The 25,374-nt window shown below is 57.2% G+C and overlaps 1 protein-coding gene across 1 annotated transcript in view; it reads left to right on the top strand.

The window, feature by feature from the left end:
- DSCAML1 (DS cell adhesion molecule like 1) overlaps nucleotides 1-25,141 on the top strand; it is a 113,670-nt gene extending 88,529 nt beyond the window's left edge. Inside the window, exons 12-33 of the mRNA XM_063355342.1 lie at nucleotides 3,521-3,720; nucleotides 4,347-4,443; nucleotides 4,557-4,685; nucleotides 5,062-5,229; nucleotides 5,402-5,472; nucleotides 6,414-6,654; nucleotides 7,633-7,779; nucleotides 7,863-8,018; nucleotides 9,099-9,238; nucleotides 10,703-10,856; nucleotides 11,088-11,205; nucleotides 11,305-11,468; nucleotides 11,758-11,856; nucleotides 13,839-14,027; nucleotides 14,115-14,402; nucleotides 14,485-14,640; nucleotides 14,841-14,871; nucleotides 15,146-15,264; nucleotides 15,622-15,774; nucleotides 16,720-16,914; nucleotides 17,561-17,872; nucleotides 24,272-25,141. Of these exons, the coding sequence (XP_063211412.1) occupies nucleotides 3,521-3,720; nucleotides 4,347-4,443; nucleotides 4,557-4,685; nucleotides 5,062-5,229; nucleotides 5,402-5,472; nucleotides 6,414-6,654; nucleotides 7,633-7,779; nucleotides 7,863-8,018; nucleotides 9,099-9,238; nucleotides 10,703-10,856; nucleotides 11,088-11,205; nucleotides 11,305-11,468; nucleotides 11,758-11,856; nucleotides 13,839-14,027; nucleotides 14,115-14,402; nucleotides 14,485-14,640; nucleotides 14,841-14,871; nucleotides 15,146-15,264; nucleotides 15,622-15,774; nucleotides 16,720-16,914; nucleotides 17,561-17,872; nucleotides 24,272-24,717 (3,773 nt within the window). The 3' untranslated portion in view covers nucleotides 24,718-25,141. The remainder of the gene's footprint in view (nucleotides 1-3,520; nucleotides 3,721-4,346; nucleotides 4,444-4,556; nucleotides 4,686-5,061; nucleotides 5,230-5,401; nucleotides 5,473-6,413; nucleotides 6,655-7,632; nucleotides 7,780-7,862; nucleotides 8,019-9,098; nucleotides 9,239-10,702; nucleotides 10,857-11,087; nucleotides 11,206-11,304; nucleotides 11,469-11,757; nucleotides 11,857-13,838; nucleotides 14,028-14,114; nucleotides 14,403-14,484; nucleotides 14,641-14,840; nucleotides 14,872-15,145; nucleotides 15,265-15,621; nucleotides 15,775-16,719; nucleotides 16,915-17,560; nucleotides 17,873-24,271) is intronic.
- Nucleotides 25,142-25,374: the final 233 nt, after the last annotated feature.

The following is a 25,374-nucleotide window of genomic DNA, read 5'->3' as shown; positions in this document are numbered from 1 at the left end:
TTCAATAAGGCGCAGGTACAAAGTCGAGGCGATTAATCCTGAGCGAGCGTGCAGAAGTCTCGCAGCCCGAACTGTTGCCTTGTCCCTGCTATCTGCTGTAATTGCATCCCAGGACAGGTTGCTTGCTGACTTGAATAACACATAACCTTATTATGCATGTGCTTTTACATTTCCCGGAGACCTCGCAGCCTTTGAAAAGGTTTGGATGAATAGGTAGACGAAGCGCCACAGCCAATTAAGCGTTATATGGGGCTCTTTGTTTTGTTTCATTTTTGGATTTTTGTTTGTTTAGTGAAATGTCAGGCCAATTAAAGGGAGATCAGCGCCGCCTTTCCTTGAAAGTCAGGCCACTGCGGACGGAGTTAAATGAAAGTTAATCAGCGCCCAAACAGAGCGTGCTGGCGGTCAGCAGGGGAGAGGGGACCCGCCGCGGCAGCCAGCCCTCACCCGCATGTCCCCTTCTCTGATGCCGCGGTGATGGGCTCCAGGGGGAAACCGAGACAGCCAGGTTCCGGAGAGGAACTCGTTAGTGTCCGGTCAGGTTATTGCTGAGTGAAAGGTGGTGAATGCTGCGTGCCGGGAGCGCGCGCCCCGGGGGACGGCTTGCTGGGCTGAGCGCAGGTGAGGAGACCACCAGCGTGTGATAAATGCCATTTAGCACATGGCTGCATGCCCCGCCGGGTGTCGAGAGCAGAGCGTGAGGGATGGAGAGGCTTGTGGCCTTCGGGGGGGTCCCTGCGGGCTGTGCCGGGGCTGCCGGCGTGGTGGGCAGCACTCGCCAGAGAGGGGGCTCCTCTGCTCGGAGCCCCCCGGCACCGCAGGTCCGGCTGGGGGCTGGGAGAGGGGCGGCCACCTGCGCGTCGCGGGCACGGGGACAGACGTGTTTGGGAGTTCGCTGCCGTACGGCAAGAGCATAACTGATTGCTTCCATGCAATTTGAATTAATCTCATGCTTCAGGTGAAACTCAGCTAATCAGTGTAGAAAGGAAGCTGGAATGGGTGCAATCAAATTAACATCACAGAGCCGGCTCCAAACAAGAAAGAGGGGGGCGCGGGAGGCAGGCGCAGCCCTTGTCACCCTTGTCACCGTTCTCATTCAGTTGTCACCAGCGGGCTGTGAAGCAGCTTGTGCCCCGGCCTGGCGCGGGACGGCAGAGCTGCTGACATCTCCCTTTTGTAGCCAGCCTTATCTCTGCCCGGCAAGCGGGACCAGCCTCCTGTCGGGGCTGTGTTAACAAGGCCCGTGGGCGCGGGGGGAGCGCGGCAGGGGCGGCGGAGCGGGCTGGGAGGACGGGTGGGTGCGGAGAGCGTTGGAGGCAAGCTCTCCTCCAGGGAAGCCTGTCTGCGGAGCAGCACTGACCCGGGCCTCTGGTCGATGCTCTGATGGGCAGAAACCAACGTTACTGATGGCCCTGCACCCGAGGAAGGCAGTTTAGCCCAGCTGGGAGCATCCTCAGCAGCCCTTGGAGGGTCCCACGGCCAGTCGTGGGCGATGCCGTCCCTCCACAAGCGGCAGAGCTTTCCCCAGGGCAGGTGTTGGGTACCAGCATGCAAGAGGTGCAGCCTCTGCGCCCTGGTCTGAGCTGTCTGCACAGCTGGTTGGGGTTTTCTTTGGGTTTGTTTTGCTGCTTCCCCCACTCTGGGCTGCTTGCCGCTCTCCTGGGACCCCAGCAATTGAGAGAAGTTGATATGTTTACATCCAAGGAGCTGCTTTTAATCAAACATCAATAAGTGCATTTCAGCGAAGCAGAGCCTGAAACGGAGCTCCTCTCCCGGGGCTGCTGCTCGCTGGGAAGGGGGACGATGGCTGCGTGGCTGCCGCAGCCCTGCGGGGCTGTCCTGCCCCTTTGGCCCCTGCGGCCACGGACACCCTTCTGTGCCTCAGACCTGGGCTGAATGACGGCTGAATGCGGGAAAGCAGCCCCCTTCTGCCAAGTGGCAGGGTGGCCTTCTCATGGCAGGAGCTGGGGACAGCCTGCAGGAGCCCGGTGAGGTCCCACCATAGTGCCGAGACCTGGCCCGGCTGTGCGTGCCCTCGTGCCATGCTCTGCACGCTCGGAGCCAGAGAAGCGGTCGGCCCTGGGCCGGGGTAGTTGCAAGAGCCGCCGGCCGTCCCTGTGCGCTGGGCTGCAGGCAGGCAGGAGCCTCGGCGCCGGGAGAGGATGGGCACATGGCTGGGGAGGGGACGGAGAAGTTGTGCTTGTAGCTCTTGCTTTCCCGTGCCCTGGACCACAGGTCCGGCAGCGATGCACCGCGGGTCTGAGTGCTGCCCTGACACCCCTGCTCCTTGCCGTCCCCGTGCCGGCTTGTGGGTGTCTGCAGACCCCTCGGGGCGGGATTGCCATGGGATTGTCAGTGGGTGCCAGGCTGGGCACCGCTCTGTCCCAGCCACGTGGGCGCCTGCCCTGAACCCCGCAAATACCGGCAGCTCAGGAGGAAAGGTTTCCTTCGCTGTTAATTGAATTACATTGCCACAGAAAGCCGAGAAGTCGTAGCTCATTAGAGCCTCTTGTGTCCCATTATAACAGTGTGTGTTGCCTTTGCGGATTGCCATTATCATATATTACTGCGGGACTCAGCAGCGCTGTTTGTTTATGCATTACATTTTTTTCTGCTTACCCAGGCTGCCCTCGTCCCCCCCAGCCCCTTCCTCCTGCGCGGTGCACGCCGTGGCACTGCTCGGCTCTCGGAGCGGCCGGGCTGCCGGGGAAGGAGCCCGCACGATCCCTCGCAGCGGGGGGAAGCGCCTCGGCGGCGGCTGCTGCAGCGCGCGGGGACGGGCAGGAGGAGGCTGAGCCTGGTTCCCCATGGCGGTGCCGCCCAAGCGCCAGGACGGGAGGCGGCAGCTTCGTGCCAGCGCTGCAGCCGCTCTCCCGCAGCGAGAGGGACTCGATGTGCCATCCCGAGGGCCAGCCCTAACCGTGCCGCAGCTGCTGCTCGGGCGGCCCCGGGATGTGCCCACGCCGGGTGCTGCAGCCCAGGCGGGTGGCGTGGGCGATGCCGGGCCTCCCCACCGTCCTCCTTTGCATATTGGGGTGGCTATGGGGAAAAAAACCCTATATAATCTCTGGTATCTGCAATGCAAAGGCGGCCTTCCTGATGTGAAATCGCACTCTATATTCTGCCCAGGTTTATACGAGTGAATTATGCAAATCTGTGATGGAAAACATTCTTCCTCTCATCCTCGGGAGTGTAAAACCTTAGTCAATAATTCATACCCGCACGTCTCAGACTGGAGGCTTTCTCTTCATTATAGTGTGTGCTTGGTTATTTGTCTTTCACGTTTTATTGTCTACCCTGGTGTAATGCTATGCATTATAAAATTTATCTGCTTCATTATTTTATGATCCTGAGCTGTATAATGCAGCGAGACGATTCTGCTCCGGGCTGCGTGGCCTCTCGGCGAGACCCGCATCCGCCGCCTCCCTGGCGGGGTCTGTGGGCTGTGCCAGGGCCGGGGAGCCGCAGGTGGCACCGAGCCGTCCCCAGGGCGCACAGGTGACCCCCTGTCTCCCCGCAGTCCCGGCCATGATCACCTCCCACCCCAACACCACCATCGCCATCAAGGGGCAGACCAAGGAGCTGAACTGCACCGCTCGGGGCGAGCGGCCCATCATCATCCGCTGGGAGAAGGGCGACACCGTCATCGATCCCGACCGCAACATGCGCTACGCCATCACCACCAAGGACAACGGCGACGAGGTCATCTCCACCCTCAAGGTGAGGGGACGGGGGTCTTGCACCCGGGCTGCTGGGCCTCTTGCTGGGGTGATGGAGGGGGCAGGCGGCACAGGGGGTGCCCGGGGAGGGAGTCCCCAGTGGGTGTCACGGAGGCTGGTGCTCCCAGAGTCGTAAAATCGATTTTCTAATGTTGAGGGACGTTGGAAAACCTGCCGGAGGGATCACGTCTCCATCCGGCAGCACCGTGCACCGGCTGCGTCTGCCCCGGCCCCAGCACACTGCGGAGCGGGCAGGCAAAAAACCTGGCCGGTGCCTGGACTTTTACAACCAGTGTAAGAGTTAGCGCTGCCCTGGGCCCGTGCGAGGAGCCAGGCTTCCAATTTTAATTACACCGATTAAAAACCAGCCGCTGTCCGTGTGCTGTGACAGGCCCCTGGATTTTGCACTGGATCTCAGCTGCCTGTACAACAGCTCGGATTGCACCGGCGTTTGGTAGCACCAGGGACGTCTCAAAGAGCAGATTTTTAGTGCCAGTGGGGGGATTTGGAAGGTGACCGCTGCGGCCGGTGGTGGGAGCAGGCTGCGATACCGGGGAAGGCGGGGGCACGGTGCTCAGGGTAGCTCAGTCTGAGTTGGCTTCTCTTCTCTCCCTAAAACGTTTGCAGCTGAAACCAGCCGACCGCGGGGACTCGGTCTTCTTCTCCTGTCACGCCATCAACTCTTACGGCGAGGACAGAGGCTTGATCCAGCTCACCGTCCAAGGTACTCATTCCCCAGCACAGGAGCCCCGGGCTGCGAAGCCTCGCGGCGAGGATGCCCCTGCTCCCGGGGGGCTTCTCTCCCTGTTGTCCCTAACCCGCCCGTGTGTCCCCAAGAGCCCCCGGACCCGCCGGAGCTGGAGATCCGCGAGGTGAAAGCCCGGAGTATGAATTTGCGATGGACGCAGCGGTTTGACGGCAACAGCATCATCACGGGGTTCGATATCGAGTACAAGAACAAGTCGGGTAGGTGATGGCAAGCGGCGGGGCTGGGGGCTGCGTCCCGGGGCCGGGCAGGTGCGGGGCTGCCCCGCCGGCACCTCCGAGGGAATATTCTGCATCCCGGTTTTCTTTGATGAAGAAAGGAGAGAGCAGCATTAATGAAATATGTTAATTTCTGCTGGATGGGAGCATTTGAAAGGGAATATTAAAAGAGATAATATTTGCAAAAAGCCAAACCCAGACTGTACAGCAGCCAGGAGGGGGGAAGCGGCACCTCTCCACGGGGGCCGGGGACAAAAGCCGGAGGCGCTTGGGGACTTCACCTGCCTGAGCACGGCCCCCTTGGTCCTGCAGGACTGGGGCGTTGACCCTCTTCCCGTCTCACTCCACGCTTTTCCAGATTCCTGGGATTTCAAGCAGTCCACGCGCAACATCTCCCCGACCATCAACCAGGCGAACATCGTGGACCTCCACCCAGCCTCCGTGTACAGCATCCGCATGTACTCCTTCAACAAGATCGGGCGCAGCGAGCCCAGCAAGGAGCTCACCATCAGCACGGAGGAAGCAGGTGCCGCTCCCAGCTCGGGCACCGGGGCCAGCGGGCAGGGATGGCCACCGGCCGCGTGGGGACTGTAGCCTGGAGCGAAGCTGGCTGTGGCAGAGCCCTCTTGAAGCCGAGTGTTCCCCTGTCGAGGAGGTGACGCTTCTCAACGTGCTCTTTTGGGTCTGTTTCTCCGCAGCTCCCGACGGGCCTCCGATGGATGTCACCTTGCAGCCCATGACGTCCCAGAGCATCCAGGTCACCTGGAAGGTGAGCGGGGCCAGGGCGGCGGGTGGGCTTTCCCTGGCCAGGGGGGCTTGGGCAGCACCAAATGCCGTCCTGAACCTCTGCAGTGGCAGCTTGTCCTGAGACCCGGCGTTCTGTCGGCCGTACGAGGGCCGGGAAGAATTTCCCGGGCGATATGAAAAGCTGAAGGCTGCGTCACACGGGGTCCTTATTAATCACATTTTATAACAAGCTCATTATCTCATAGGATGCCTGTGGGGGGCCATGGGGAGAGAGGATAAATACGTAAAAACCAAGATGCTGGCTTGCAAAGTGTTTGAGAGAAGATCAATAAAACTTAGAATCGGATTTATTTTTCTAGAGGTGCCTAATGAAAAATAGAATTGATTATAAAGTTAGGACTTTGGAATGAAGTGGTAAATTGATAAATTTAGGGTTCCAGCTTTTCACCCCTCCCCTTAAAAGCGCTGAAAAACAGATTAATGGAAAATAAGATTCACTTGAAAGATAAGTCACTTTGTTTTAAGAGTATTTCAGTGAGATGGATCGCTCTGGCTTTGTAACATAAATTTGCAATCAACCCTATTGATTTCTTAATGCTTCAGAGAAATATTGTTAAGATCGATCTCAACCTGGCCTTGTGTACTTTTAAGGCTGTCAGGTTTTTCCCTCCTCCTTGAGCTGCTCCGGTTGGGAAGGGCGCTGCCCGGGGACACGTCCCTCTGCCCAGCCACCGCCTTCCTCTCTGGTGGCCTCCGAGGACCTGGTGGCCCTTCTTATCACTATTCTGTCACTCAGTGTGTCCACCCGAGCGCTGCCACGGGGAGAGAAAGTTTAAAAGCATTGAGAAAAGGTGCTGGGGAGAGTCGTGGCAAGGGAGCTCTGTGAGCCTCCCAGCCCCGGGACGCGCTCGCTGGGCAGCAGAGCTCTGCGCGACACCTCTGTTTTACACCCCTGTTCCTCAGGCCCCCAAGAAGGAGTTGCAGAATGGGGTGATCCGTGGCTACCAGATCGGGTACCGGGAGAACAGCCCTGGCAGCAACGGGCAGTACAGCATCGTGGAGATGAAAGCCACGGGAGACAGCGAGGTCTACACGCTGGACAACCTGAAGAAGTTTGCCCAGTACGGGGTGGTGGTGCAGGCGTTCAACCGCGCGGGGACGGGACCGTCGTCCAGCGAGATCAACGCCACCACGCTGGAGGACGGTAAGGCTGTCCCTGTCCCCGTCCCCGGTGGCAAGTCCCACCTGGGGGGCTCGCGGCCCTTCCACCCTTGGCCACTGCCTGCCCTGTCCCGAGCGGGGCTTGGGGTGGCTGCCGCTCTGGGGAGGAGGCGTGAGCACCAGGATGCCAGGACCCCCGTGGCACTGGGTTTCTGGTGCGATTGAAAGGATGTCAAAGTGGATGTAGACATTGCCGAAGTGCCAGGGAGGTTTCCAGCCAGGGGAGACTGCTGGTGGCCTCAGTCATGTTAAAAACAACGAGAAAAAAGTTTTGCAGCGCGTTTGCTCAGCAGTTTTTCATACTTAATTAAGGCTCTCGTTAGCCTGTCAAACCGTGATCATTTCCTGGCTACATTAGCACTCCTCCTGGGGTATTCAAGGGCCCCTGTTTTAGCAATTGTGTCTTTTCCATAATTATATTACCTTCATTTTGTTCAAACGGACTATCTGTATTAGTTTATTATACTCTGTCCCTAATTACATGGTGCTTATATTTTTGCACCTAAGTAATATGAAACAATAATCATTTTCAAAGAGGATCGTTACGGTGATGTATTATCATTTAAATGCTCATAAAAATTGGAGTTACCTCTTATGGGGCAATGGGATCTAATTACCTCACATCCAGCCAGCTCTCCCGCTCTCCCCTTGCTGGGAAGCACAGCGTGTCCCAGCGGCCTCCCTGTCCCCGTGAGCACGGGGGTTGCACCTGCCTTGGTGGTCCGGGAGGAGCGGAACTGCGTGTTGGATGCAGACCGCTGTGTTTCCCGGCCCTGGTGCCCTACGTGCCAGGCAGGGGCGGCTCCAGGGGCTCGAGCAGCTGGGGGAGAGGGGGGGTCCCATGCGGGTGCAGTGGGAGTGACTGACCGGTGGGACATGGCTCCTTGAGCCTGATATCTGCTGGGCACCTACCGCCTCTCTGTCTTCTTGCTGATAGTCCCCTTGTCTGTCCCCTCCTCAGTTCCCAGCCAGCCCCCCGAGAATGTGCGGGCCATCTCCATCACGTCAGACGTGGCCGTGATCTCCTGGTCAGAGCCCCCGCGCAGCACCCTCAATGGGGTGCTCAAGGGCTACCGGGTCATCTTCTGGTCCCTCTACATGGACGGGGGTGAGTGCTGGGGGGGAACGGGCGATGCGGGGGACGCGGGGCCGGGTGGTGGCAGGGGGCTGACGGGCCCCATCTCCCCGCAGAGTGGGGTGAGATGCAGAACATCACGACCACGCGGGAGCGAGTGGAGCTGCGGGGCATGGAGAAGTTCACCAACTACAGCGTGCAGGTGCTGGCGTACACCCAGGCCGGCGACGGCGTCCGCAGCAGCGTGCTCTACATCCAGACCAAGGAGGACAGTAAGTGGCGCTGCCTGGAGGAGGGGGTGCCCTCTCCTCCTATCCTGGCTGATAAACCCTGGCAAGGCGTGTTAATTAGAAGTAAGAAGATTGAGCCTTGCGTAGGAGCCCTTAGCAATGAATAAAGGCGGCTGCGCAGCCTCCGGCGCAGGCAGGGCAGAGCTGCTTCTTCCTTTTCACTTCTTTCCTGCTCGGTTGTCCAAACCTGCGGGCAAGTCCCGTGCCCGGCAGCCCGCCGTGTGCCCAAAGCCGTGCCTGGCCAGGAGGGGGGGAAGGCGGCCAGCACTGCCCTGCTGCCTTTGCGCGCTCCCCGGCTGCTGCTCCGTGGGAGCAGAGCCCGAGCCAGCCCCCCGCTGCAGCCCCAGCCCGCTCGGGTCTTGCTGCCATCAGGCAGGGCTGCAGCGCGCCGTAGCCGGCTGATGCGGGGGACGGGAGCACTTGCTCCTGCCACGGCGTGTTGCGTTGCTGCACTGGCGAGGGAAGGGCTGGGGCGGCTGCGGGGACGCGGAAGAAACCCCCCGTGTACAGCCATGGGCAGGGCATTTCCCGTTCTCTTTTTTTTTTTTTTTTCTTTTCCTTAAGTGCGGATATTTAAATATTTACACCCCTGCCTGCCCTACTTTAATGCCATTAATTCAGTAGCGGAGCGTTTCCTGGGCCCCTGGGCCGGCGTTGCTGCCTGCCCGTCCTGGGAAGTGCCAGATGCCGGGGAGACGCAGCTGGGCAGGGTAAGGCTGAGCCGCTCGGGCAGATTAAGGAGACGGCCATTAAAAGCCAATCACGGTTTCTTAACCAGAGCCTGGGCTGCAATTAATCCGCCTGCCTCCAGGTCAGCAGGGGACCGGAGCCAGCCGTGGGGAGGTGTCCCGTGGGCAGTGGGGTGATGACGGGCTGACCGCTCGCCCACAGACCCATCTCCATTTGTGCCTGCCTGATGCTGGCATGGAGACGCTCTCGCAGCTCCTCCCCAGCGTGTTCTCAGGATGCCAGCCCTGCAGCGAGGTGCTGCCGCCTCGCCGAGCTGGGCAGAGACCTCGGAGACCTCCCGGCGCCGGCTCTGCCACGCTCTCCCTCCTTCAGTTCCAGGTCCCCCCGCTGGCATCAAGGCTGTCCCATCTTCCGCCAGCAGCGTGGTGGTGTCCTGGTTGCCGCCGGCCAAGCCCAACGGCATCATTCGGAAGTACACCATCTTCTGCTCCAGCCCCGGCTCGGGGCAGCCGGTATGGGACGGGGACGGGGATGGGGAACCGCTGGGAATGCTGAGCTGGCCAAGCAGGAACAGGAGGGAGGGCTGATGCCAGGCGGCGGCAGCAGCAAAGGTCCCTCGGGCCAGGTCCATGCACTGCAGCGTTGCAAGGGCACCCGTGGACACTCTGCATCAGGGCATGGTCCCATCCTCTGTCTGTTCCCTTCCTCCGGCATCTCCCCTGCTCAGCGCTCGCTCGAGAATGGGAAATATGCCAACAGCTGACTGAAAATAAAATAGAAATCGAACCTGGCCCCAGCCCTCCTTTGCAAGGGAGAGGTTGATGGGAGGTCTGCAGACTAGTGCTTATCAAAAGCTCCTTCTCAAACTCATTTCACTATCTGAGCCTCTGGTTTCCAGGGCAACATAATCTTTTCATCAAAGCAACTGGTAAAACCGCTGGGATCCGATATTGTTTTCTTGGCATCTTGTCAAAGCTGTCATTTGGGTAAAAAAAATTATGTATACTATACAATATTCATATAGGTGTCTGCTTGTGGGGTACATTTACATCTGTGGGCCCCACAAGGGCGCACGTTTGAAGGCGGCGAATGCGCAGATACTTGTGCGCAGTTGCGTGTTTGCAGACGTGAATCCACATCCATCCATCCCATGCAATAGGGATCGTTGAGCTCCCGTCCACTCGCCGGGGCCAGCACGGGTGCCGTGTAGGGCACGGCATGCCTGGGGCAGGAAAGGTTTGGCCCCGATGCAGTGGAGACCGGCGCTTGCGCACAGCCTTGCTGCGAGCCAGCCCTCTCCGGAGGACAGCCAGCGGGACCGGGGACAGCCGCCGCGTCGGCTGCAGGATTTGAGCCCACACGGGTTTTCAGGGAGCCCCCGGCTGCCGCCTGTGCCCGCAGAGGGGTTCTGGCAGCCCGGCCGGGGCTTGCCTCCGCGCCCGGTCCCCGCTGCAGCTCGGCGGGCGGCTGGGGAAACGTCCTTTCCCAGGAACACATCATGCCGTCGCAGCCATCTGTTCTTCGGGCTCCGGCCCGGGCTCCCTGGAGAAATTACGACACCAGCCGGTTTAGACTGGCATTGAGAAATGCCAAGCAGCGCTGCCTCGCTGCTCGGGAGCGAACCCGCCGCACCTCCGGGAGGTGGCTGCCGGGGCGGCCGTGGGCCCTTGGAGAGCGAAGGGAGCTCCCCGGGGATCGGTCCCGGTGGGGTGACCGGGACCCATGGACCTCCTTTGCCAGCCGGCCGGGGGTGGGAGCGAGGGCATGAGCCTGCTGGCGGCAGGATGGCAGGGATGCCCTGCGCGGGGACACTGGGGGGTGGTGGCGATGCCCAGGTGCAGGCAGCTGGCCCACAGGCAGCTTTGCCTTGCAGAGAGCTCGGGCGCTGCTCTGGCCTCTGTTTTGCCCAGGCCGAGGGCGACGGGGTTGAGTGAGGGTCTCATGGAGGCTGTATCTTCTCCCATTGCCCTCCGCAGGCCCCCAGCGAGTACGAGACCAGCCCCGACCAGCTCTTCTACCGCATCGCCCACCTGAACCGCGGGCAGCAGTACATGCTGTGGGTGGCTGCCGTCACCTCCGCCGGCCGCGGCAACATCAGCGAGAAAGTCACCATCGAGCCTGCTGGGAAAGGTACAGCGGGGGCCACCAGCTCGTGGGGGGACCTGCCTGCTGGCTCTGCTGTCCCCTGCCCCTCGGGTTGCTTTGGCTGCTCCGCATCAGCCAGCAGCAAGGGACAGCTGGGGTGACTCGTGCCCAGGGCAGAGGAGGGATGGCGCTGGGGGGGTCTTGGCTCTCATTACGCGCCGGGGGGTCCGCGCACAGTGCCTTGCCCACCAGGCTGACCTCCTCCTTGCCCCCAAGCCCCTGCCAAGATCATCTCTTTCGGAGGCACCGTCACCACCCCGTGGATGAAGGACGTGAGGCTGCCGTGCAACTCCGTTGGGGAGCCGGTCCCCGCCATCAAGTGGACCAAGGACAGGTAGTGAGGGGGCTGCCAGCCCGGGCTGGGGTCACGGTGCCCGCTGCATCGCCCTTGCTGTGTTGTGCACAGCTGACGCACCCTTTCCTCTCCCGGCAGTGAGGACTCCGCCATCCCCGTCACGGTGGACGGCCATCGCCTGATCCAGGCCAACGGCACGCTGGTGCTGCGCTCGGTGAAGGCAGAGGACTCTGGCTACTACACCTGCACTGCCACCAACACCTGGGGCTTCGACACTATCATCATCAACCTGCTGGTGCAAGGTGAGGGGTGCTGGCGGGAGTGGCCTGCGGTCCCACGTCTGCGTCCATCTGGGAGCAAGTGCCCTGCATGGTCACGCTCCTCGGTAGATGGCACAGCGAGCCTGTGCTCTCGCATACTGGCTGCTCTTGGTGGGCAAAGCACCGCAGGGTCTTTCCTGACCGAGGGGCTCTCGCTGGCCTGGGGCTGAGCGGGAGGTCTCGGTGGCGTTTCCCATTTTGGGGCGCACAGTTTTGGGGCACTTCCAGCCCACGCGTGCGAGGTGCTCACAGGCTTTTCCCTCCTCACTAGTGCCCCCGGACCAGCCCCGCCTGACTGTCTCCAAGACCTCGGCGTCATCCATCACGCTGGCCTGGATTCCCGGGGACAACGGGGGCAGCTCCATCCGGGGTACGGATGCTGCGGGCGACGGGGCTGGCAGCAGCGCCACCACAGCACATCCCCGCTCCAGAGCCGTGCCTGCCTCTGGTCCCGGCGCTGGGAGTCGAGGCTCGTGGTGCAGGTTTCAGGCACACCCCTGCATGCTGTGCACATGCTTTTATCTCTGCGCCTCAATTTCCCCCTCTCCGGAACGCTCTGGATTAAGTTTGATGCTTCCAAGCTTGTAGGAGGGCTGCTGATCCTAATGAGGGTCTTGGAAGGTGTTTTGGACAAGATGCAGCGATTGAAGTAGCTAATGAAGGGCGTTTCATTAATTGCTCGGGTGCTGGAGGCCAGGGCCAGCCTCAGCGGCCGCTCCGTGTGGCTGCTCCGTGCCTCCCGGCATTGGCAGGACTCTGAAGCCGACGGGGCAGGATTTGTCCCCTGTCCCCCGGTGTCTCCCACCCTTGGCAGGCTGGGGGCTCCAGGAGCATCCCAGCTTCCCAGAGCCTCCTTTCTGCTCTGATTCATCTCATGAATTATACGTTGAAACAGCTGCACACGGAGGGGGGAGCGGGGAAGGAGGCCTCGCTTACAATTAATTAAAAGCATGAAAGTAATTACAAGCAAATCTCCCCAGCCAGCAGCCTTTCACTCCAGCGGACTCTGTTGATAAATTTGGTTATAATTGGATTAGAAATATTGAAAACATGCTGCATGTACAAAATAAATAAATAACCGGTGGCAGGCACCAGGGTGCCGGGCGGCGCGGGGGTGCCGAGGCTGGCTTTGACGTGGCTGGGAAAGCTTGTGCCCGCGGGCAGACCCGCGCCGCCCTGGGAATGTGCCGGTACCTCCGTCCTCCAGCCATCGGGAAGCCTTGGCGATGGGCAGGCGCGAGAAACCTCTTTTCCCTTGGCACTGCTCTGCCTGAGCAGAGCTGGGCATTAGCAGAGCTGACGCGAGGCACGTGCCTGCCTTCGCACGGCTCCTTTGGCAGCACCACCCCGGTACCCGGACACCATCGGCAGCCGGGGTGGGCCTGCAAGCACTGCAGTGTAGTGTGCAGCTTGTGATGCACGCGCAAAGGCAGAAAGCCTGCTCTTCTCTGTTATTTTGATTTGAGAACTGGCAAAAGAACCAGCCGAAATAGCTAAATGTATCCATGCACCGCGAAAGTTCGGGATTTTGTACAGCCAACACGGTTGGAACAGTCAGGGCAGGAGGCGTGCTGCCCTGGGGGGCAGTGATGCACTTGGTGGCATATCCGCCTCCCCCAAAGCTCCCTGGGAAAGCCCAGCGAGACGTCTTCAAGCGTCTTGTTGACGGCGGTGTAACAGGTTTGTTCATCTAGGACACGGTGTGCTTCCTAATACTCTTAATCATGGGCGAGGAGGCGGCATTCGATGACAGAAGCAACTTCCTAGCAGCTTCCCAAGGGAGGTAGTTAATTCTGCCTTTCCCTTTATAGCCTCGCAGCGATCAATCACGTTTTGCACTCCCCGTGCGGAACCAAGCGGTGGGGCCATGTGCGGGCAGGGCGGCAGATGAGGGTGGCTCACGGGGGAGCAGCCGGGGGCTCTGGCAGGGCACTCGGGAGGTGGCTAGCTGCTGGGGGTGCTCGTGTGCCTCTTGCCCCAAGACTCCCGCCCGTGTGGTGGGTAGAGCAGGCAGATGAGCTGACCTCCACTGGGGTCACGTGCAGGGTCCAGGAGGGCTGTAGATCACTCTAGCTAATGGTTTGGAGCTAATTGTAACCCACGTCGGTCACGCAGGAGTAGAGGGCTGTGTTTCCATCATTGTTCATGTAGTTAGGCAGGAACCCATTGGTCCCCTGACACTGCAAGGCTGCACCGGACCTGGACATGGGATGTCCCCAGGGCGGGCGCAGGGTACCCCGTGGGCTCTGCGTGCTGGTAGTAACCCCTTCTCTCGCCCTGCCTGGGCACCGCTCGCCTCCCCCCTGGCACCCCATGTGCTTGGAGGTGACCGCCTTGTCCTTGCTCCCGCAGGCTTCGTGCTTCAGTACTCGGTGGACAACAGTGAGGAGTGGAAGGACGTGTTCATCAGCTCCTCCGAGCGCTCCTTCAAGCTGGAGAGCCTCAAGTGCGGCACCTGGTACAAGGTGAAGCTGGCGGCCAAGAACAGCGTGGGGGCTGGCCGCATCAGCGAGATCATTGAAGCCAAGACCCACGGCAGAGGTGAGCCTGCCCCACAGCGTCCTTGTGGCTGGGGGACACTGCGGTCCCCTCCCTGCCGCAACCCTCCTGACGGCTCCTCTCCCGCAGAGCCCTCCTTCAGCAAGGACCAGCACCTCTTCACCCACATCAACTCCACGCACGCCAGGCTGAACCTGCAGGGCTGGAGCAGCGGGGGCTGCCCCATCACTGCCATCGTCCTGGAGTACCGGCCCAAGGGCAACTGGGTCTGGCAGAGCCTCCGCACCAACAGCTCCAGCGAGGTCTTCCTGACGGAGCTGCGCGAGGCTACGTGGTACGAGCTCCGCATGAAGGCCTGCAACAGCGCCGGCTGCGGCAACGAGACCGCGCAGTTCGCCACGCTGGACTACGACGGCAGTGAGTGGGGGGGACGGTGGGGACCGTGGGTTGGGGGGCTGCTGGGAGCGCCCATCGCCCACCCGCCCGCACTCTGCCCTAGGCACCATCCCCCCTATCAAGTCTGCCCAAGGGGAGGGCGACGACGTGAAGAAGCTTTTCACCATCGCCTGCCCCGTGATCTTGGCCACGCTGGGAGTGGCCCTGCTCTTCATCATCCGCAAGAAGAGGAAGGAGAAGCGGCTGAAGAGGCTTCGAGGTGAGATGGGGCTCAGAGGCACAGCGCGCAGGACTGGACCACAGAGCTGTGCTTTCCTGGACCAGCTTGTGATGTCCTAAATGGCTTTTTTTTTTTTTAAAAAAAAAAAAAAAAAAAAAAACCACAAAAACAAAAACACCAAAAAAAACCACAAAAAAAAACCCCACCTTCCTTCTTGTTTTTTTGTGTCCCTTGCACAGATGCAAAGAGTTTGGCTGAGATGCTGATCAGGTGGGTCTCCCAGCTGCAAGCCGTGGGTGGGAATGCTGAGGGTTGGGGGTGGTCCTTGAGGCTTTTAAGCCCGGGGTCAGACCCGAAAGGTTGTGCTCCTGGCTGCCGGAGGGCTGAGGCCGGCAGGTCTGGGGCTCGCCTTGGGGAGACCGGCTCAGCTGGAGATCTGAGCCCCGGGGGGGCTGGCCGGCTGCGAGCCCTGGCCCCTGCGAGGCTTGAGCCGCTGGGGCTCTCTCCGGTAATCGCCGGGTCTGCGTCCCCTCTTACCTCACAGCAAGAATAACCGCAGCTTTGACACGCCGGTGAAGGGCCCCCCGCAAGGCCCCCGACTGCACATCGACATCCCTCGGGTACAGCTCCTGATCGAGGACAAGGAAGGCATCAAGCAGCTGGGTAAGCACCCCTCTCCCTGCGGCGTGGGGGTGTCAGCCCCGGCCACAGGAGCGCCTGCCCGGGGGAGGGATGCAGGCCAGCATCCCTTCTGGCCCTGAGAAGCCCGTGGTGTCCCCAGCCTGTCCCCTGCCCATGAAGGGGCATGCTCCCCTTGCGTGTCTGCTGGCAGCACCCACAGCAGTCTCCTCGGCCAGGGTCACTGTTACACGGCTGCCCTGGCTGGGAACTCATCTTCCATCCCCGTGTGCCCCAGAGCGCCTGTGGGGATCCCATGGTTGTGCCAAGCGTGGGCTGGTGGACGCCTACAGCAACCTCCCGGCTAGAGAAAGAGGTGTGAGCTCCAGCTTCTTCCCGCAGGGGATGACAAAGCCACGATCCCGGTGACGGACACGGAGTTCAGTCAGGCGGTGAACCCCCAGAGCTTCTGCACAGGCGTCTCGCTGCACCACCCCGCTCTGATCCAGAACACGGGGCCCCTCATCGACATGTCGGACATCCGCCCCGGCACCAGTAAGTGGCTGGGGTGGGTGCACTGGGAGCAGCATGGGGTGCCGGCAGACACGGGCACAAGGCGGGTGTGGATGAGCCCTCTGGCAGCGCAGGGACACCGCGGCCGGTCCTGGCACATCCCCTTGCACAGGGGTGCTCCTGCAGCAGGGTGCTGGGGTGCAGGCTCTGGCTGTGCCTAAAAGCAGCTGTTGGTAAGGCGGAAGGAGCGGGGAGCATTCCAGGGAGAAGGGATGAGGTCCTGGCTGTCTCGGAGAGACACCCGCTTGGGAGGCCGTGTTGTGCCAGGACTGAGTGGGGACAGACCCCTAGAGCATCTCCGTAGGGCGTCTGGGGCACGTGGTGTGTACAACCCTCCAGCTCACATCCAAACTCAACGTGTTTCCTAGACATTTAGGATCCCTTGAAGGACTTCTCTTCCATGGTATGGTCCAGTCTGACCTTAAGTTTCTGTAGATGTTTTGCAACTCAGCAGAGGGATTTTAACAGGTCTGCTGCTCTCTGCAGGAGGTTGAACCCCCTCTCTTATGAAGACAGGCTGAGAGTTGGGGCTGTTCAGCCTGGAGAAGAGAAGGCTGCGCGAAGACCTTATTGGAGCCTTCCAGTATCTGAAGGCAGCCTACAGGAAAGCTGGAGAGAGACTTTTTACAAGGGCATGTAGCAATAGGATGAGGGGGAATGGTTTTAAACTGAAAGAGGGGAAATTTAGATTGAATATTGGGAAGAAATTCTTTACTGTGAGGGCGGTGAGCCAGTGGAACAGGTTGTCCACAGAAGCTGTGGCTGCCCCATCCCTGGAGGGGTTCAAGGCCAGGTTGGACGGGGCTTGGAGCAACCTGGGCTGGTGGGAGGTGTCCCTGCCCAGGGCAGGGGGTGGGACTGAATGATGGGCTTTAAAGTCTCTTCCAACTCTAACCATTCTATGAGTCTGTCACCTTTGTGCCCTAGACCCTGTGTCAAGGAAGAGTGTGAAGTCTGCACACAGCACCCGCAACCGCTACTCCAGCCAGTGGACCCTCACCAAGTGCCAGGCGTCCACCCCGGCACGGACCCTCACCTCTGACTGGAGGACGGTGGGCTCCCAGCATGGCATCACGGTCACGGAGAGTGACAGCTACAGCGCCAGCCTCTCCCAGGACACAGGTGTGCTGGGGCTGCTGCTGGCGGGGAGCTGCTGCTTTGGGGTGCACGGGTTCGTTGGCGGTGACCCCAAAGCACGAGCTCGGGGTGACTGCAGAAGGGGAATTGACTGTGAGTCAAAGGATGGTGGAACCGTGACTTCCACTGTAAGAGCCACTTGCTGTTGGCTGAAGGCAGTAGTGTTGAAAACTGTACTCCAATTTCTAATCAAGACTATGAATAGTATCACAAATGGGACAGGTGCAGGTAACGGGCTCTTCTGCCAGGTCTCGCACTCTCAGTGAGCTGCTGGTCATGGTGTCCCCTGCCCTGGGCTCTGCTCAGGGTTGTAGCGCTGCAGGTTAACTGATGTGGCCGCCCTGCTGCGTCAGGGGGGAGACTGCCTGGGTCGGGGGTGTGTGTGTGTGTGTGTGTGCGTGCGCTCTGCCCTGCCTGGCAGTTGTGGGGCTCTGCTGTCACCTCCTGGTCCCCTCCAGAAGCTCTGGGGTGACCCCGGTGCAGCGAGGGCCGTGTCCAGCTCTGGGGACAGACGGCCAGGTGTATCTCAGTGGGGGCAGGCTGGGCATTGCTGCAGCAGCAGTGATGTGTAGAATGACATTCTCAGGCCAGGAAGGATCCCCAGGTAGGTGATGTGTCCTCTTCTCCACAGACAAGGGGCGGAACAGCATGGTGTCAACAGAGAGTGCCTCCTCTACCTATGAGGAGCTGGCACGTGCCTACGAGCACGCGAAGCTGGAGGAGCAGCTGCAACATGCCAAGTTTGAGATCACGGAGTGCTTCATCTCTGACAGCTCCTCAGACCAGATGACCACCGGCACCACCGACAATGCTGACAGCATGACCTCCATGAGCACCCCCTCAGAGCCCGGCATCTGTCGCTTCACAGCTTCCCCCCCCAAACCCCAGGACAGCGAGCGGGGCAAGAGTGTGGCCGTACCCATCCCACACCGTGCCAGCAAGAGTATGTACACGTGTGCATTGTCTTTTGTTGTGTGCTTCCTGTTAAATATTTTGTGTAATGCAGAGAAAAACACAAAAATAAAGGTGCAGAGACAGTTCCTGGGAAGGGTAGGGGAGGAGGTGGGAGAAGCATCTCTTGCTTCCACCATCTACAGTAGTGGGAATACTCCTCTTTCAGTACCATCGGCTTTGCCTGTGAGTGATCACTGCACAGGCGTTGATTTCAGTAGGTTCCACAAACAGCTTTTCTCAATCCTAATACACTCTGGAAAAGATTCCCACGCAAAACAAAACATACTTAAAATCTCAGCAACAATTCCAATCTTCTCTCCTGTCTTGACATTCCTTTGCTCCTCCCCTCCGCTCCACTCCCCTCTGCTCATTTCTTTGCTACTCTCTCCCCTCTTCTTCTCCCCACCTTGCTTTGCTTCTCTCTTCTCCTCACCTGCCTTCGTCTTGCTTTCTTCCACCGTGCTCCTTCGCCAGTCCCATGCAGCTACTTACCACGTACCCTCCCAATCACAAAGATTCACAGAATTGTCAGGGTTGGGCATGGAGCTCACAGAGTCCAGCCCCCATGCTAGAGCAGGGTCACCTGGAGCAAGTGGGACAGGAGCACATCCAGGTGCGTTTGGAATATCTCCAGAGAAGAGAAGGAGACTCCACCACCTCTCTGGGCAGCCTGTGCCAGGGCTCTGGCACCCTCACAGGAAAGAAGATTTTCCCTCATGATGAGATGGAGTTTCCCATGTTCCGGTTTCTGCCCGTTGCCCCTTGTCCTGTTGTGGGGCACCACCAAAAAGAGCCTGGCCCCATCCTCTTGCCACCCACCCTTTAGCTGTTGATGAGCATTGATGAGATCCCCCCTCAGCCTGCTCTTCTCCAGGCTGAACAGTCCCAGGTCCCTCAGCCTTTCCTCAGCAGAGAGGTGCTCCAGTCCCTTGATCACCTTTGTGGCCTCTGCTGGACTCTCTCCAGCAGTTCCCTGTCTGCCTTGAACTGGCCATCCCACAACTGGACCCAGTGCTCCAGCTGTGGCCTCCCCAGGGCAGAGCAGAGGGGGAGGATGACCTCCCTCCACCTCCTGCCACACTCTTTTGAATGCGCCCCAGGAGACCATCGGCCCTCTTGGCCCCGAGGGCACGTTGCTGCCTCGTGGCCAATTTGTTGTCCCCCAAGACCCCCAGGTCTCTCTGCAGAGCTGCTCTCCAGGTCTCATTGTATGGTGGCACAGCCTTCTGGTGTGTCAGTGACCCCTCCCAGTTTTGTATCATCGGCAAACTTGCTGAGGGTGTGCTCTGTGCCCACGTGCAGGTTGTTGTTGACTGTGTAGAACAAAACCACACCAGGTAGCACTGTTAATTACAGGCCTCCAACTGGACTCTGTGCTGGTGTTGGAAGCTCTCTGAGATCTGCTATTCCAGCAGTTCTCCATCACCTCATTGTTCACTTTTCCAACCCACACTTCCTAAGCTTATCTATGGGGACGTTATGGGAGACGGTGTCAAAAGCGTTGCTGAAGGTGAGGTATACAATGTCCACTGCTCACCACTCTTGCAATCACAGAAGGCTGTTAGAGTGATCCAGCGTGATTTGCCCTTGGTGAACCTATGCATACTATGCCTCATGGCATTTTGTTCTACATGCTTAGGGATAACAGCAAGGATGAGCTCTAGGCCCCATTTAGGGAATGGAAGGATCTCTAAGGACTTCAGACCTCATCTGGCCCTGCTGCAAAAGCTCCACATGTTTCTGCTGTTAGGTGTGCCAGAGCTGGAGGCAGCAATGAAGTGTGTGTAGGGGGGATGTCTGTGCAGAGTAGAGCAGAATTGGGACAAGTGTAAGAGACTCTGATTGCATGTTGTTGGGTCATAGTTATACTGTCATATCTACTAGGCCCATATTTCTACTGGGGAAATCAGTTGACCCCCCCAATATAAGAGAAGATGACATAGGTGTCCAGGGCCAGTAGAGGCCCCTTCCTTCGTTCCCCCCCCGCAACCTTCCTTCTTCTTCTTCTTTTATATATAATAGCCCCCGCTCTTTGCGTGGCCCCACCAATATAAGAGAAGACGACATGGGTGTCCAGGGCCAGTAGAGGCCCCTTCCTTCATGCCCCCCCCGACACCTTCCTCCTTCTTCTTCTTCTTTTATATATAATAGCCCCCGCTCTTTGCGTGGCCCCGCCAATATAAGGGAAGATGACATGGGTGTCCACGGCCAGTAGAGGCCCCTTCCGTCATCCCCCACACCTTCCTTCTTCCTCTTCCTCTTCTACTTCTTCTTTTATATATAATACCCCCGCTCTTTGTGTGGCCCCACCAATATAAGACTAGACGACATGGGTGTCCAGGGCCAGTAAAGGCCCCTTTCTTCATCCCCCCCCCTTCCTTCTTCTGCTTCTTCTTTTATATATAATAGCCCGCGCTCTTTGTGTGGCCCCGCCAATATAAGAGAAGACGACATGGGTGTCCAGAGCCACTAGAGGGCCCATCCTTCTTCCCCCCTCACCTTCCTTCTTCTTCTTCTTTTTCTTCTTCTTCTTCTTTTATATATAATAGCCCCCGCTCTTTGCGTGGCCCCGCCAATATAAGAGAAGATGACATGTGTGTCCAGAGCCACTAGAGACCCCGTCCTTCGTCCCCTCCCTGCCTTCCTTCTTCTCCTTCTTCTTCTGCTTCTTCTGCTTCTTCTTCTTCTGCTTCTGCTTCTGCTTTTCTATATAATAGCCCCTGCTCTTTCTGTTGCCCCGCCAATATAAGAGAAGACGACATGGGTGTCCAGGGCCAGTAGAGGCCCCTTCCTTCATCCCCCACACCTTCCTTCTTCTTCTTCCTCTTCTACTTCTTCTTTTATATATAATAGCCCCCAATCTCTTTCCGTTGCCCCGCCAATATAAGAGAAGACAACATGGGTGTCCAGGGCCAGTAAAGGTCCCGTCCTTCATCCCCCCCGCAACCTTCCTCCTTCTTCTTCTTCTTCACTATATAATAGCCCCCGCTCTTTGCGTGGCCCCGCCAATATAAGAGAAGACGACATGGGTGTCCAGGGCCACTAGAGGGCCCTTCCTTCATCCCCCCCACCTTCCTTCTTCTTCTTCTTCTTTTATATATAATAGCCCCTGCTCTTTGTATGACACCCCCAATATAAGAGAAGATGACATGGGTGTCCAGCGCCAGTGGAGACCCATTCCTTCTTCCCCCCCCACCTTCCTTCTTCTTCTTCTTCCTCTTCTTCTTCTTTTCTATATAATAGCCCCCACTCTTTGCGTGGCCCCGCCAACATAAGAGAAGATGACATGGGTGTCCAGGGCCAGTAGACACCCCTGCCTTCACCCACACCCCCCTGCTATCTCTATTATATGGCTCCTCTTCTTTATACTTTTTTTGTTTCCTGTTTTTTTTTTCTTTTCTGTTTTTTTTCCTTTTTTTTTTCTTTCCCCCCCCTCCTCTCCCCTTCCCCCCTCTCCCCTCACCCTTTCCCTCTACCTTTTTTTTGTTGCATTGTATTAACACTGTCCAATACGTGTTTTTATATTCTCTTTATTTGAAGTGTTCTGTACTGTCTTTCTAAATTTAAGTAAATCCCTGCATCATATTTTGGCAAGGTAACTCTGTGGTACAACTCTTTCAGGACTACTGGCACTACAGTATAGGCTTTGAAAACTTAAACCAGACCTATTGTAGCAACCAAGACCTTGCGGTAGCCTTCCAGCCCTCTCCTTCACCGTCAGGAACGCTGCCGTGCCAGCCCTCGCCCTCCACGCCTGTCCTTCTCCTCACAGAGGTTCTTTGCGGTGGCTTCTCAGTGCAGAACACAGTACTAACTGTAATAGAGCACAGCTCTCGCTCATATAACATTTTCAGAGAGGCAAAATTTTTTCTCAAACATTGTCTTTTAACCTGATATGTACATTGGCTGTGCATAAAATAGATAGTGAATCCATGTTAGAAATACAGATGTGATAAGTGGAAAGTAATTTATACACCGTATATTACACAATACTCTCAGTGGAATATATTCTTTCTGCAAAGGCAGTATACTTATTACATACCCTACATAAAATATATCGTAAAACAGAATACATTACCATAGTAATCTCAGCATGTAGTTCAGAAAACACATTTCATACAGTTAACAGCAACAGTGTTATATTGTTCTGTTTGTATTGCATAACCCATGACAAAGTCACAGCACCATACCTTGTGTATACATACACATAAATCCCACAATCAAGATACTACCATTATGCTTTATTTCATCGAACAGAACATAGCCAATATATTGTCTCGCGTAGCACCTATGCTATATACATTAGCCTCGTGTTTGATAGAATATATAACAACGTGTCACCGGGGGAATGATTATCTTCACTCCGAGAGAAGCAGCAATACATTTCCTGGTATAAGACAGGGATTTAACCAAGTTTGACGGTAAACGTGACAGTGTTTTGCAAGATTCCATGGCAAGGCACGGTGGGCTGTTCCCTGCCCAGAGACAGAGTCAGACAGAACTGCCAGGGAGACCCTCCCGTTGAGTCACGAGGTTCAGAAGGGACCCCCTTGCTTTCTAAACTCCTTCTCGGAGAGGAGTCTAGGGGCGGCTGGATCCAATCCTAGTCCCAGACTCGGTCAACGGTTTATGGCTAAAGGATTACATGTGCGCAACCGACCCTCGACAGCGCTCGGCTGGGATTTCAAAGGTAGCGTGCTACTCACCACTCACTGAGGATCTTTTACAACAAGACATCTCCAAGCCTCGAGGAGCAGCCTTGAGCGACGTCCCAGCTGAAGGGGAGATCCTGGCATGTGCAGGAGAGCTCAACGCGCTCTTGGGCTGTCTGCTTACAGACCTTACAGAGTGAGATAATTGACCTGTAGTCCTATTTGCACAGCAACAAAATGTCGAGGTCCCCATTCCAGACAGTGGTTGCCTGTGTTGCCATCCGTCCCCCAAAGTCCAGGCGCGACCCATCGCAATTACTGACATTAGCACAGTAGAGTATTTGACAGAATATATAGAAACGGGTCCTGTATAACAGGGCTTAGGAACGCAGTATGAGTGTTTACGGAGACTACGTTACAAAACAGAATGTGATATATAGCACCATAGATACTGCCGTCCTGTATCACACACAAATTAATCATAGTAGAGTATTTGATAGAATATACAGCAGTGGGTACTGTATAAGAGGGGTTATGGACGTAGTACCAATGTTTACGCAGATCACACTACAAAACAGAATGCGATATATAGCGCCATAGATACTACTGCCCTGTGTCACCCACAAATCACTGACATTAGCATAGGGTAGTACCTGGTAGAATATGTAGCAATGACGGGTACTGTATAATAGGTGTTCCGGATGCAGTACGAGTGTTTACGGAGAATACGTTACAAAACAACACGTGATATGTAGCACCATGGATACTGCTGTCCTGTACCACGCACAAATTACTGACATTCCCATGGTATAGTATCAGATAGAATATATAGCAACGGGTACTGTAGAATAGCTGTTACGGATGCAGTACAAACGTTTACGAAGATTACACTACAAAACAGAATACCATATACACCACCACAGATGCTACTGCCCTGTGTCACGCACAAATTGCTGACATTAGCATGGTAGAGTATTGGATAGAAGATGTAGCAGCGGGTACTGTATAATACGTGGTACAGATGTAGTACAAGTGTTTATGGAGAACACGTCACAAAACGACACGCGATACGTAGCACCGTAGGTACTGCTGCCCTGCATCACACCCAGATTACTGACATTAGTAGAGTATTGGATAGAACGGGTAACAACGATGGGTACTGTATAATAGGGGTCATGGATGTGGTACGAATGTTTGCAGCGAATGTGTTATAAACAGACTGTGATATATACAACTGTAGCTATTACTGCCTTGTGTCGCACACGAATGACTGACACTAGCACAGTGTAGTTATTTGATTGAATATGTAACAACGGGTGCTGTAGACCAGGGGTTAGGAATGTGGTACAGGCGTTTACGCAGAACACATTAGAGAACACGATGTGATGCGTACCACCGCAGCTACTACTTAGCGTCACACGAATTAGTGACGTCGTACAGCCTGTTACGCGTACGTACACCTCTGAACAGCCTAACAGACGCCATGCTGTCTGTACAAGTATGTCACGGTGTTCACACGACAGAATGCTAGATGTACAGGGTAGCGAGGCAGTATTGTACCGCACTGGAGTACTTCCTAGAGCAGGTTCTAGAAGGCGTTGGAGCCCGTGGTTCGGCACGCTCAGCCCACCGGGGCCATGACCCACGGGGCGAGGACAGCACGCGTGTGGTACGATGCGGCTCTGACCCACGTGGCCCCGCTCCGGAGCCTCACCCGCCTCTGCTTGCCCTTGCAGGTGACTACTGCAACCTCCCGCTCTACGTCAAGTCGGACGCCTTCTTCCGCAAGCCCGACGCCCACGAGCCCTGCCCCGTGGTGCCCCCCCGGGAAGCCTCCATCCGCAACCTGGCCCGGGCGTACCACGCGCAAGCCCGGCACATGACGCTGGAGCCCGGCGCCAAGCCCCTGGGGCTGCCTCCCCCAGCCTCCGCCGCAACCACCTTACCTCAAAGGACTCTCCCCATGCCCGGCACCACCAGCACCGCCGCCGCGCCCGCCGCCAGCGCCGTCCCGGCACCCGCTGCTGCCGAGCCCCCCGCCGCCGCCGCCGAGGCGCGGGTGCCCACGCACTCCAAAGTGGGAGGCTCCAGGGACTCACTCCTAGAAATGAGCACATCGGGTGTAAGCAGGTCTCAAAAACAGGGGGCCGGAGCCTACTCCAAGTCCTACACGCTGGTGTAGGGCACCAGCCCCAGACCGGACGCTGCTCGTTTCCCCGCGCCATTTATATTTAATTAACAAAAACTTGTACATAACGAACTCTTTTGTATAAATGAAGCTATTTTCTTCTTCTCCGAACAGAAAAAGAAACCAGGGCACAAAGAATTTGATGTTACAGATTTAAAAAAATATAATATATATGTAAACATATATATATTTCACATCATTTTGAAAGGGGCACAAGGAAAGACTCAGCGACGACTTTTTTTTTTTTTCTTCCCTAATCTTGTCGGTGGTTTTAAAAAGGAACGTCTCAAAGACATTGCATGCTATTTTACTGTCCTGAAAACAGCAGGAGTTGCTTCAATTTGCAAATGCTTATGTGTTAATACCTTTTTCTATGAAAAAAAACCCAGCGCTGTGTGCAATAAAGGTTATGTTTATACTTGGGCGTCTGTTGAGCGAGCAGGGCCATAGCCGGTGCAGAACGTGGCGGCAGGATGGCAAGGGACAGCCCGGGTACACCCAGGAGACCACAGGAGCCCAGGGACAGGCGGTGCCTGCAGAACCCTGGGGAAAGAGGAGGGGAAGGGATGGGAGCAGGGAAGTGAGGCCCCGGGAGCTGCCGGGCTGTGCCACAGCACCCATGGCCCCAGCCGAGCAGCACCCACTCACCGG

Source organism: Chroicocephalus ridibundus, chromosome 18 (genome assembly GCF_963924245.1).
Source record: "Chroicocephalus ridibundus chromosome 18, bChrRid1.1, whole genome shotgun sequence".
Taxonomy (NCBI): Eukaryota; Metazoa; Chordata; class Aves; order Charadriiformes; family Laridae; genus Chroicocephalus; species Chroicocephalus ridibundus.
This window is presented reverse-complemented; position numbering and strand designations above follow the sequence as displayed.